The sequence below is a fragment of the Trichosurus vulpecula genome, chromosome 4, assembly GCF_011100635.1.
Source record: "Trichosurus vulpecula isolate mTriVul1 chromosome 4, mTriVul1.pri, whole genome shotgun sequence".
NCBI lineage: Eukaryota > Metazoa > Chordata > Mammalia > Diprotodontia > Phalangeridae > Trichosurus > Trichosurus vulpecula.
The window spans coordinates 145,704,292-145,717,630 of record NC_050576.1 but is presented as its reverse complement, the minus strand read 5'-3'; the positions used below and the strand labels follow the sequence as shown (position 1 = coordinate 145,717,630).

The following is a 13,339-nucleotide window of genomic DNA, read 5'->3' as shown; positions in this document are numbered from 1 at the left end:
ATTACATGTTAAAACAATTTTAACTTATTTTTTAGTTTTGAATTCCAAATTCTATCCCTCCCTCCTTCTTTCCCTTCCCCCCTCTCCCTGAGATCGTAAGCAATTTGATATAGGTTATACATGTGCAATCATTTCATCATCTATAAAATGGGATTGATAGCAATAACTAAATCCTTAAGCAAAGTGCTTAAAATGTTATCATTTTAATATTTATTTCCCTTAGCGAAGCATTCCAATTTACCTGAATCTGATCTGATTGTCAAATATCTTCATGCTGATACAACTTTTCTTTCTCTTTTTTGTTGTTGTTGTTGTGTTGTTGTTGTCATACAGTCAGAAAAATATCCTGTTCAAGATACAGGTCTCCCTAAAGGTATGTATGATCATAGCTATTTTAATTTTAATATAACTATTTTTATTTAACTAAGTTTGGTTAAATGACAAAGCTATTTTGAACCATAGGTCAGCCAAAATACAGTCCTTTTTTCAGAATTTAATATGTCATGAACAATTTTTTTTTTGCAGGGGGGAAGGCAGGGCAGTTGGGGTTAAGTGACTTGCCCAAGGTCACACAGCTAGTACGTGTGTCAAGTGTCTGAGGCTGGATTTGAACTCAGGTCCTCCTGATTCCAAGGCCAGTGCTCTACTCACTGCCACCTAGCTGCCCCGATGTCACAAACAATTATGGCTCCCATATGATAAGCCTCAGCCTGGTGTAGTGGATAGAATGATGGCCTCATAGCCAGGAAGAGCTGGATTCAAAACTTACCTCTGACACATGACTGGTTATATGATTCTAGGCATGTCATTTGATCTTTCCAGTGGCTTAGGGAACTCTTGAAGAGAAGGTGCTGATCTATTGTGGTAAAGAATCTTTCTCATCAATAATTCTCTATTACAATAAAATTGAAGGTCTGGTCCCAATTATGTGTGTGTGTGTTCAACATATGCACACACATATATATACACAGACATAAGTATATTATGTACAAGCATATGTTTCTATATAAATAATTTGACATATGGCTTATTACACAAATATCTCTAAGATGGATTTTGTCATCAAAATCTCTAAATTATTTCTCACTTTGTCTCATCAAAACTTAAATAAATTCCTTAATTGAATGACATTCCATCTATGGCCTGCTTGTGCCAAACTATAAAGTGTTCCACTTGTGCATCTAAACCTAGTGAACCTGAGCACTCTCGACCTCCCGTGCCAACACACAGCATAGATCACTGAAGTCACGTGGCCCGTCTTCCGTGGCTTACACTGCAGGGCAGCTAGCAGAGTCAGATTTTGTCATTGAAGCAAGCCAGGCGATCATGAGATCACAGGCTGGAACACGTATATGGAACATTTGAACCTGACACCATTGCCAAGTCAGAAATTTTGCTTTCAATCTGAGGGTTCCCTTGTGGGGAGGAATGGGGTGGGAAGGGAGAGAGGAGGGGACAGATAAACTCCCTGCAGTCAGAAACAGCTGCAGATACCTGCAATTTCTGCAGAAATGGCAGAGGTAGAAAACCTCTCTCTCCTCTCTCAGCATTACCCAAGTGGGTAATTTTATTAGGCTCTGTCACTACCATGGAAACAGTGGGAATTCCCACCAAACTTGGGTTTCCCCAACAGTTTTCTTATACAGGCAAATGATCTCAAAGTTGCCTCTTTGGAGAACTGGGAGGTACTTTGTGGGTTAAGTATAAGTACAGGCAAAGTAGTAATCAACTACATAAACTAATTGCAAAGCATCTCTGAGAAACTTTCCCCTTCAATCTGATAAAAATAAAACATAAAACATATGTAGAGTGTCCTCCAAAATCTTAGTACAATTTAAGCACTAAGACTTTTGGGGACACCATGTCTGTACGTTGTATTCCCTGATGTTAGAACTTCCATAACTAGAGATTTATTCTTATTCTCCACCTCCACTGCCCTCCTCACCTCCTACATTGCTAACAACCCTGGGAAAAGTAACATATGACATTGTTTACTTAGGTTAAGGAAACACATTGCCAGGTTTTTATGCTAGTAAGAAGGGAGAGAGCATGCAAGCACTGGGTCCCTGAATTGGAGGGAAATATAAAAGATGGGGCACCAGCGAGAATACAAAGAGTAGCAGAAAGGGACATCTGGGAGTGCCCAAGGTAAGCCCTGCCCACTATATTTAAAAGGACTTTTCAGGAAACACCACATTTTCTAAGTTACTTGGAGATTCCCGCCCTGCCCCCCGCATTTTTTTAATAGCTCCATTTTGTAGTACTACTCAAGAAAAATTGAATACACCTCAAAATAAGGGTGTTAAACCAAATAATCTTTAAGGTCCTTTCCAGCTTTAATTTTCCATAATAAAAATAGCAGCTATTCAAAGATACAACCATTTACCGAGAGCTAGTAAATGTCCTGAGTGCCACCCCACTTCTCTCCCCCGCCACATGTGTGTGTGTCTCTGTCTCGTCTTTCTTTATGTCTCTCCATATACATATCATATATACACACATACAAACATATGTAATTATATATTATATAATTTAAAAACTTCTTTGAAATGAATCACATATTTATGATCACATTCTATATATATATATATATATATATATATGTAACTTCTTTGAAATGAATCACATGTATATGATTACACCTCTCTCCCTTTCTCATATATAAATATATCTGTGTGTGATTCATTTCAAAGAATTTATATATATATATAACATATGTATATATACGCACAAAGAATATGATCATATATGTGTGTGATACATTTCAAAGTTTTTAAATGTTCACTAATAAAATCATTTTTCATGTTTGATTTATTGTCTTCCCATCCCTCCCCACCCCCTTGACATTCCATGCCATACTAGCTATTTCCCAGCCAGCTTGAAGCAGATAGTCTGACCCTGATGGGCTAGGCAGCCAAATGCCTATTTCAGCAAAGCAATTAAAAGTACAAAGTTAGATTTATCAGAGTTAGCCTCACAAGCCTAGAGGCTTAATGGATTTAAGGAAATGAGGAGTGCTGTAAAAAGAAAAATCGAGGGAGAGATCAAGGCACATGAAAATAGAGAATAACTGAAGATTTTATTGTAATGCAGCAAAAGCCAACCATCAATGATTCAAGTTGAAAACAGAATTGGCCAAAAAAAAAAAAAGCCAAAGCTCTGAGTATAGTCCTTATCATGCAAAATCATGGTTTGACTCTTCTGAAGATATTGTATCACATGTAAAGATTTCCTGTTTTGAAGACTAAAGCTTGGTGTTTAGTATGTAAATACTATGTTACATGAAAATTCTAGAATCTCCTAGAATTTGAGTTTTGTGAAATCTTAGATAATTTAAAATTAGAATGATATGCATTTGCTTGCCCTTACCTACTTGATTTAAAGAGATTATATGATTTATAACCTTTAAAATATCATTTTTCAAAAGCAATGAATTCTGTAACTTAATAAAAGTTGCTTCAATTTTGCATCTGGTGAAAAGTTTTAAATTGCCCCCGGTATTTATTGTATAAATTAAACCAACAAGAGTCTATTTTATTTCACAATTAAAATCAGACTTCATTAATTCAAAATAATTGGGTTGTAGAAAGAAAGGCCTAACTGAATTAGTCTTAAAAAAACTTATAGTTTTTTTTTTAAAACAAAGGTTAATTACTTTCACCTTCACTAAATTCACCCTTACATGTTTCAATGCCTCACTCAGGCATGGAGATGACTCAGTGTTCTCAAAGAGTGTGTCAGTGGGTCACAAGCTCTGGCAAGTCCTAACACACTAAGTTCTAACAAAATAGAGATTTCTTTGGGCTTGCCTAATTTAATAGATGAGTAATTTGTAACTGTACATATTTGTATATAGTTAAAATAATAAACTTCTTTAAAAGTTTACTGTTAGAGGTAGGTTAAACATACCCTATGTAATTTTAGCTACTTTACTTCACAAACCCAGTTTCCATAGATAATACAAAGGTAGTCTGTAGCCCAGCCCAAATTAGAGGGCTTCAAGTTAATATGATTTTACTATATATGTCAAAAATAGACCTGATGGACTTTCGGTGATCAACATCTCTAATGAGATGAAAAGGTTTATCATTCCCTCTTTACAATTGTGTCACTGCCGTTGAGTAAATGCTGAAATTTCTTCTGTGGCAGTTCTTAGACTTATCTGATCCGCTAAACTTTTCCATAAAGTATGTGAAAACTTTGTCTGGGCACCACACTGAAGTCTGGAGCAAAAACTCAGAGGATTAATTTATAGGATACTTTTACTGGCATCTCATGGGAATGGCTGGTTTCCATACTTCCAGTTTTCATGGCAACTGATGGAAAATCTTCAATCACTTGCTTAATAAATAGAAACATTTTCTGAGACAATGGGTGCCATTTTGTTGGAGAAGCTTCCTTTCTGAGCCCCACAACCCCACCCCTATGGAAGTACATAGATAAGCGCTCCCTTCAGTTATGCACAACCACATTATTAAACATTTTATGATCTCCACTTTCCCTAACAAATTATTGCCAGCCCATACCCTTGCTGTATTTTTATAGCATTCACTAAAAATTTGTCTCTGAATGAATTTATAGTGTATTTAAAATTACCTCACTATAACCCAGCAGGGAGGGTAGGCACTATTATTATCATCCCCATTTTACAGATGAGGAAACTGAGACTGAGGAAATTTAATTGACTTAGGGTTAAATAGCTAGAAAGTGTCCAAAGGCTGGATTTGAATTCATGACTTGATGGTTCCAAGTCCATTCCTCCAATATCCACAATACTGTGTTTGTTGTAATAGTATTTTGAAAAATACTAGAAAATCACACCTGTATAGATCTTAATCTTTTGATTTTTTTCCTTAGCCTCTAAAAAGATGGTAAACACTCCTTTACCCACTACCACATCTAGCTGCCCCCAAATGAAGTCTACATCCTAATAATACTTGCCCACCAACTTCATAGCGTCATAGTTCAGTCTTAGGGTGAGCACTGGTTTCATTCACATAGACCCCTAACCCCTATGGACTCTTTCCATGAACACCCCTTTTCACACAGACGTTGACTTCTTTAGTACCAATTTTAGGTCAAAACAAGTTGATTAGAAACAATAGCAAAAGGTCAAACAACATAGTAAGAAATCACATTTGAGCCACCTTTCCTGGTTTGTTTTCTAGTTTGGGAGTGGGGAGGGAAGTCAGAGAGAGAAGAACAACCAGGAACCTATGTAAAGTACTTCAATGCCTTATTTAAATAAAAGCTGCCAAGCTCAAGTTGTTATAAAAATTGACCTAGGAAGTCAGGAAAATGAACAGAAAATATTGTGAATTTGTTGAAATTACAGCGTCAACTGTTGTAAGAATCAGGGCTTACGTCCCATATCTAGGACCTTTTGAAGGAAAGTATAGGGCAGATGCTAAGATTTATGCTTCCTGTTAGTATGGTTCAAAAGTCAAAAGGAATGGAAGAAAGAGAACAAAACTCACAATTCCTATCCCTAGCTTATTTTTTTTTCAATTAGTAAAGTTCTAACCTTAAATGTGAAAGGTAAAGCCTTTACTTTTTCTTTTTAGAAAATTATACATTTAGAGAATTAGCATAAATCTGCTTTAAACTTCCCAACTTTTTTCTTTTTTTTCTAGCTTTTTTAAAAAGTAAAAAATAGTTTGAGGATGTACCCTCAGCCTTAGTTGTATGATGTAGAAGGAAAAGATTGTCTTTAAGTTACATGGTTCAAGCTAAAAAGCTGGCTGAACCTCATTCTAATTTTTAATTGATGTTATAACACACACACCATAGGACTTTTATTACAGGTTGGAAACTGTGAAATGAAATCAGGGTGGAAGAAACCCAATAATGCACATGTCAACTTGAAGCAATTTTTAGAAGACATTATAAATTGACCCCCTACCTCCTCCCCAATTACCACCCCCGCCCCAGTTCCATTCCTTTCTATCTTTTGAGTGTTCAGAAGGAAACCACAACAAAATAGAAACTATATTGCTTTGATCCTTTTGGGGTGAGTCCTAAAGAAGCCAAATCTGAATGTACTGCTAGTGTGTAACACAAACACTTAAGATACTGAGTAGTGACGCAGGGCTACTTGTTCCAACAGAATGTTCGGCAAGGAAATGTCCAAGGTCACTGAGAGTGCCATTTGTAGGAGGGATAAATATATGTCAATTAATTTGGTATTCCTCTATATCAAGTTTTGTGTCTTGTCTTTCTTAGCAGAGGAATATAATTCAATTACACTGAAAGTTCCACCAAGTTCTGACATAATACATCAGGTAAGGAAAATACTTTAAACAATATTTTTTGGGGAACATTGTCTATTCTTATGATGCTTTAAGCTTTTGCCTCAACTTAGGAGATTTGGGCTGGGCTTTTTTCCTCCCTTTTGGCCTCCTTTAAAAATAATTTTGAGCTAAATACAGAAATGGTAAATCAGTTCAAATATAAGAGAAAATAGAAATGAACACTTGGAAAACTAATGAAGGAAATAAAGAGTAAGAATTCCTGAAGCAAAATAAGCTCAATTATATTTGAAGAAGGTACATTTAAACTAGCCAAAGTTTTTATGGTAATTTTCATCATAAGCAATGAACAGACTGAAAACAGATTTTCTAAATAAAAATTAGTGGAATTATAATTTTGTTTTTTAAAATAGTTTTTTTTATTTTTTCCAATTACATGTAAAGACAATTTTTAACATTCATTTAAAAAATTTAATTCTAAATTTTCTCCCTCCTCTCGCCTTCCTCTTCCCTTAAAAGGTAAACAATTTGATATAGATTATGTATGTGCAATTATGTAAAATATATTGGAATTATGATTTTGGAATAAGTTATTGTATTGCATCCCAGTAAAACCAGCCATCTCTACAATTTTCCTTTCTTCTGATTATTATGGGTTTTTTTATTCATAATCCTGACTTTGAAATGCATGTCTGTCTGCCTGATGAGGGTAAATGATTTAAGCTCTGTAAGTTAGAAATGATAGTTGCTTTCATTCATTTTCCACTTGGTGTGATGGAAAAGGAGAAGTGTAGCGGTGTTTTGTTTTTATTTTTGGTCTAGTAAAAATCATTGTGATTATTTACAGTACTGTATTCTAGGAACCAGAGTTTCACTATGATTAATAAAATAACCAGATGGTGCATGAAGAATTAAAAACCAAGGACAGCAGTAGAGAAAATTAAAGATAATTTAAGGGTTTTTTTAATTACTGGGCCCACCTAGAATACAGGATAACTTGTTGGCCTCAGAATCTGGAGAACCAGAGTTCCACTTTCACCTGTGACACAGACTGGCTACATGACCCAGGGCAAAACATTTCATTTCTCTGTGCCTGCAGGCATCTCCTAAGATGATCAATTGTAGAACTAGTACTTGTCTGAATTGGTAGAAGGGGGTTCTTAACCAGGAGTTCCCCCAACAGTTGAAATCTTGGGTCTAGTCACAGAGAAAAAAAAGTATTGTTAGTGTAGAGTTAAAGGAAGTAAGACATTTAATGGCAAGAACTCATTCCTTTTGTGAATCAAAATACCACTGGGGAGTGTAGAGTTAAAGGAAGTAAGACATTTAATGGCAAGAACTCATTCCTTTTGTGAATCAAAATACCACTGGGGCAAACATTTCAAAATGCTCACTTTAGGGGAAAAAAAAATCTGATACTCAAAAGTTTGTAAACCAGAGAGTGAGATTTTAAAGTTATTTTCTTGCTTGTTATGTAATTCTTTGCAGAATCAGATCTCAAGGATAGATTCTGTCTTTTTAGTATAGTTTGTTTTTTTCAAAGAAACACCTACATTTGTTATCAAACAAGGAAGCAAAATCTCAGGTTGAGGTTTTGGTTTTTGTTGCTGGTGGTTCTTTTTGCCTTAGTTGCACATGACTCAACTCACATAACTTTTTACCATAAGCCACTCTTTGTTATTTTGTTGGTCTGTTGTTTTTCAGTCATGTTGGACTCTTCATGACCACATTTGGGGTTTTCTTGACAGAGACACTAGAGTGATTTGCCATTTCCTTCTCCAGCTCATCTTAGAGATAAGGAAACTGAGGCAAATAAGGTTAAGTGACTTGCCCAGGGTCACACAGCTAGAAAGTATCTGAGGCTGGATTTGAACTCACAAAGAGCAGTCTTCCTGACCTCAGGCCTGGTGCTCTATCCATTGCACCACCTAGCTGACCTCTATTGGGCAGTAAATGTTTTTGTATTTTCAAAAGTTCTTAAAAGGTCCTAGAATTTCATTTTGGTGAAGGAGATGTTTTATGAAATGAAACAGTTCTTCTATACTATAACCTTGTGAAATGGGGAGGAATTAATTGGTTTAGGGATGTTCAAGCTGGTCTCTCAGCACCTCATCACACTTTTAGTGATGTCCATTTCAGTAACTTAAAACTCATTAGCAAAATTGTGCAATGACTAGCATGTGCTAAAACTATATTTAGAGTATTAAATATTTCCAAAAGCATGTCTAGCCTCAAGGTATGCTGGTTCTGTCCTGCACCTTCCATAAACATGAAGTAAATTTTTAACAAGACAAATTTGTAGGTTTGTTTAGTCTTGCTTTTAAAAATTAGTCTGTAATAAATCTTTTATTATTAAATTGTGATATTATTGGGCAGGTAAAGCACCTTAGTAATAAAATGAAACTGTACATTAGTTGTGGAAGAGGACATTGTATCCCACTTAATTAAAACCTACTAAGTTAATGCTGTTTATCCTATGGAATCTTCAGACCACATCTCCTTTTCTTTGTGGCCTTTTCTCCTCCTCTTTCTTAAACTTTCCCTGTCTGTGTAAAAAGAACAACATAAGATGGCATAAAAAGGAAAAATAAACTATTTTTAAAAACTTCCATCTAATGCCATTGTCTCAAATATATTGCCTTTTATTTTAATCAAGCTCTCAATCACCAAGTGCCAGGCCTTGTGATAGATACTGGGAACAAAAAAAAAAAAATTAAACAGTCTCTATCCTTAAGGAGTTGACATTCTATTTGCAAAGTAAAGTGTTTTGTAAACCTTAACACACTATGAAAATGTCAGTTATTGTTTTTATTTCGAAAATGTAGGCTAGTAAGGAAGCTTACCTTACTAGGAGAAGTTTGGTCTAAGCCAAGTGGTAGTTTTGATAATAGACAAACTTTAAATTTTACATGTTGTTGTTATTGAGTTATTCAGTCATGTCTGACTCTTTGTGACCTTGTGGACTGTACTGTCCATGGGATTTTCTTGGCAAAGATACTGGAGTGTTTTGCCGTTTCCTTTTCCACTGGATTAAGTCAAACAGAGATTGAGTGACTTGCCTGGGGTCTTACAGCTAGTAAGTAATCTGATCTGGATTTGAACTCAGGTCTTCTTGCCTCTAGGGCCAGCACTTTATCCACTGAGCCACCTACTAAATTTTAGATAGCATCCAAAAAAAAATGGTACCTTGCTTGAATTTAGCTAAATAACAGAGTGATGGATTTAAGATGTTGCTTAATAAATATTATTAATTCAGATTAATTTTGAAGGGAAATTTCAAACTGATAGGTGGGGAATTCTGTTCCAAGTTAAAGGAAATTGAGCTCACTCCCAACTCCAATACTTCCCAAGCATGTGACTGTAGGCAGGCCAACTCTATGAGCTTTAGTTTTCTCATCTACAAAGTAGGGAAAACAATACTAGAAGCACCTACCTCACCAGAGTTTGTTACAGGGATCCAGTAAAGTAATGTGTCACCTGGGATCATTATTGAGAGACTATATGACTTTTGGGATATTGGCCTGTCCTCGAAATCAAAAAGACCTGTGTTCTTCGGATATGTATTAGCTTTGTGACTATAGTCAAGTCACTTATTTCTTAGCTCCCCCAGGCAAGTTAAGTTACAGGTCAGTTGCTGATGCATCAGTGGGAGTAATTTCCAACCTGAGAGTTCTCTACCTGGATAAAATTCAAGGTCTTAGACAACAACGACTTATATCATTATTACCATTATTAATAAAGTAAAAGTTTCCAAAGTTCAGACTCTTTGAATAGTATCTTCAGATCCTATCCCCCAGAATGTAATTTTTCAAAATGTTTTTGCTTCAAACTATAAAAATCACTAAATGACAATGTTAGAGAATAAAAACATCTATTTGTGGCCTCTACATGAAGTGTTCTAACTCTCATATCCTACTCCATCAGAATACCTTGGCCTGCAATTGGTGTGCCTATTTAGCTCTTCAAAGATCTTTTATCCTAGAGGTGTTCTCTCCGTTGTACAGACAGGACCTTCTTCAAACCTTGAGTAAAGAGCATTTGTAACTTTCTGTGGCTGAAGTAAATCTTGAACTGATGACCAACCTTCAGGGCCTTTGAACTTAGGCTAGATGAGAGAGGGTTTATCATGGGACCAACACTTGAAACTTTTCCAACTTAGTGGCACCTGCCAAGAATTGTAGCTCTATGCTCCGCCATCATAACCTTTGAAAATCCAGGGTCATTTCCATGCTACAAAAAGGCATACAAGTATGACTTTAGTAGAAGGGTTGATATCATAAATAAGCTGAAAAATGAAAATTCTCTGGCAAAGTTGAAAGGGACTTCAGAAGTTCAGCCTGTGTCTGAACAGGGATTTCTCCACGACAAAGGTTACTTAACGCTTTCTTTTGCCAAGCCTATGGACCCTTTCTCAGAACAATATGTGAAATGCACAATGTAAATACATGGGATTACAGAGGAAGCCAATTATATTGAAATGTAGTTATCAAAATAGAAAAAACAACAACAGTAACAATATAGATTAAGCTGCACTACAACACTCCTAAAGAGAGATTATAATGCAAGCTTTGCTTGAAAACCATCGGTGAGAAAGGAATTCACCACCTCCTACAGCAACCTATTTCACCTTTAGACAGCTCTAATTATAGAAGGTTTTTCCTAAAATCAAGCTAAATCCTACCTTTTGTAACTTCTACCTATTGCTACTAGCTTTGTCCTCTAAAACCAACTAGGACCAATAAAACCTCTTTTACATCAGGGATTTTCAAATATTTGTAGGCAACCATCACATTCCCCCTTAAAATCTTTTTTCTCCAAAATAATTACCTCCGTTTCCTTCCACTGATCCTTCTATGGCATGGTCCCCAGTTCCTTTATCATCCACAATACTCTCCTCTGGATCTATTCAAGTTTATCAGCAACTTTCCTCTGAAGGGATTTCTAGGGCCAAACACGCCCTCCAGATGTGGCCTGGCCAGGGCAGAGCACACACAGCAGGACTGTTAGCTCCTGCATTCTAGACAGTAGAATCCCATGAAGGTTTCTTTTGGGTATTTTTGGCTACCGTGTAAAATTGTTGACTCGTATCGAGCTTGCGGTCTACTTTTGATGCGTCGTGCCTTGTTCAACCTGTATTTGTGCACTAGATCCTTTAAACCTAATTAAAAGAGCTTATATCTACCCCTAAGAAAGCTTACCTATGCTTTGCATGTCTGTCTTGTCCGTAAAGATAGAATGAGAAATTGTCAGCGATTTTTACTAAAATCCAGGTATGCTATGACTTTGGCATCCCTACTAGCTACCAATTTATTAACCTTATCAAAAAGCAAATCGTGTTTGTGTGGAGTTAACCTATTTTTGACTGGATCTTACCTAAGTCATGTCAAGTCAACACGAATTTGTTGAGCACCTACAATGTGCCAGGCTCTGTGCTAAGCAAAGAATGACTAAAACAGTCCCTACCCTCAAAGAGCTTACAGTCTGATGGGGGAGACAGCTTGTAAACAAGATATATACACATATACATATATGTATATATACACACATGTGTATGTATGTTTATATACACATATACATATATACAAATTCATACACACATATACATATAGAGATATATAGATATTTCTATGTGTGTATATATATGTAACATAAAATAAATTGGAGATAATCTAAGAGAGAAGGCATTGGCAGTACAGGGGTTGGGGAAAGTCTTCTTGCAGAAGGTAATCTTTTAGCTAGGACTGAAAGGAAGCTAGGGAAGCCAGGGTTTGAGGTGAGGAGGGAGAGCATTCCAGGCATGGGGAACATCCAGGGAAAATGTGCTGAGATTGAGGGTCATGTGTGAGGATAAGCAAGGAGACCAGTGTCATTCTATCATCCAATACATGGAGAGGAGTAAAGTGTAAGAAGCTTAGGAAGGTTAGAACGGGCCAGACATAACCCTTTTATTTCTAAGTACTAATAAACCACTTGCTTTATAAGACATTTTGAAATTTTTCCAGGAAAAAATGGGTCAAACAATTGTCTGTCATTGGCATGGCTTTGAGCAGAAGACTCGGTTATAAAGGTTAAGGAGACTGAAGAATTTATGGCAAAAACAAGGGTATCTCCATCCCATGTGAATTTTGTCTCAGATATAGCTGTATGACTTCATTCAATCAATCAGCAAGCTTGTGTTAAGTGTCTACTAAGTGCTAGGCTCTAGGGATAAAAAGACAAAAATGAAACAGTCCCTGTCCTCAGGGAACTTATAATCACTGGGGGAGATAACGCGTACATGAATAAGTATATATACAGTAAATTCAGAATTTGGAGGGGGAGGGAATCTAGGGAATGAAGAAGGTGGTGCCTGAGCAAAGTTTGGGAGTTTGGGGTTAGGGGGAACAGTTGTGGACTAGACCTCTCATTTCTGTAGATCTGCACCTGTTCTATAACCTGGTCTTAAAAACTGCCTAAGGCACTGAGAGATTAAATGTCTGGGTCACACAAGGAACATGTGTCAGAGGTAGGATTTTAACCCTAATCTTCATGACTGAGAGAACAACTCTATCTACTCATCTAAGATGCCTGTCTCAGGCATAGTTTTAGTGGAAATAAAAGCTTCTAGGAGGTGGAGGTCAGGAGGGAGGGCATAGGAGGCATGAGAGTCAGCCAGTGCAAAGGTTTGGAGACTCAACTGGCTCGGTTTCATGATTTCCTCTAGCTCTTTTCATCTGCCTGTGAGTAAAGATGGAGGAAGTGGAGAGTGGAAATAGTCCATAGCTGGGGTTTGGCAAGGCTTGAACATTGATGAGAGGGGAGGGAGGGAGAGAAGCAAGAGACTCAAAAGCAGAGAGGACTCAGAGAGTTTAACTGTAGGGATGAATTTGGAAAGGGAGGAAAAGGAATTTAGATCAGGGATGGTAGCCTGGGATAGGTACTGATGGGCGTGAGGATTAGAGGTCCTAGTTAGGGAAAAGAATAGATTTTGTAGGGATAAAGCAGGATGGCAGGATTAAAAGAAGTTATGTTATGCTAAAGGGATTTTGGAGTTTTTGATCATTGAAGTAGAATACTTACTTGTGAGTGATAGTGCAAGCAAGAATGTGACC

The 13,339-nt window shown here is 36.7% G+C and overlaps 1 protein-coding gene across 1 annotated transcript in view; it reads left to right on the top strand.

Moving 5' to 3' along the window:
* EDARADD (EDAR associated death domain) overlaps window positions 1-13,339 on the top strand; it is a 98,367-nt gene that overhangs the window by 32,700 nt on the left and 52,328 nt on the right. Inside the window, exons 4-5 of the mRNA XM_036755551.1 lie at window positions 334-373; window positions 6,223-6,281. Of these exons, the coding sequence (XP_036611446.1) occupies window positions 334-373; window positions 6,223-6,281 (99 nt within the window). The remainder of the gene's footprint in view (window positions 1-333; window positions 374-6,222; window positions 6,282-13,339) is intronic.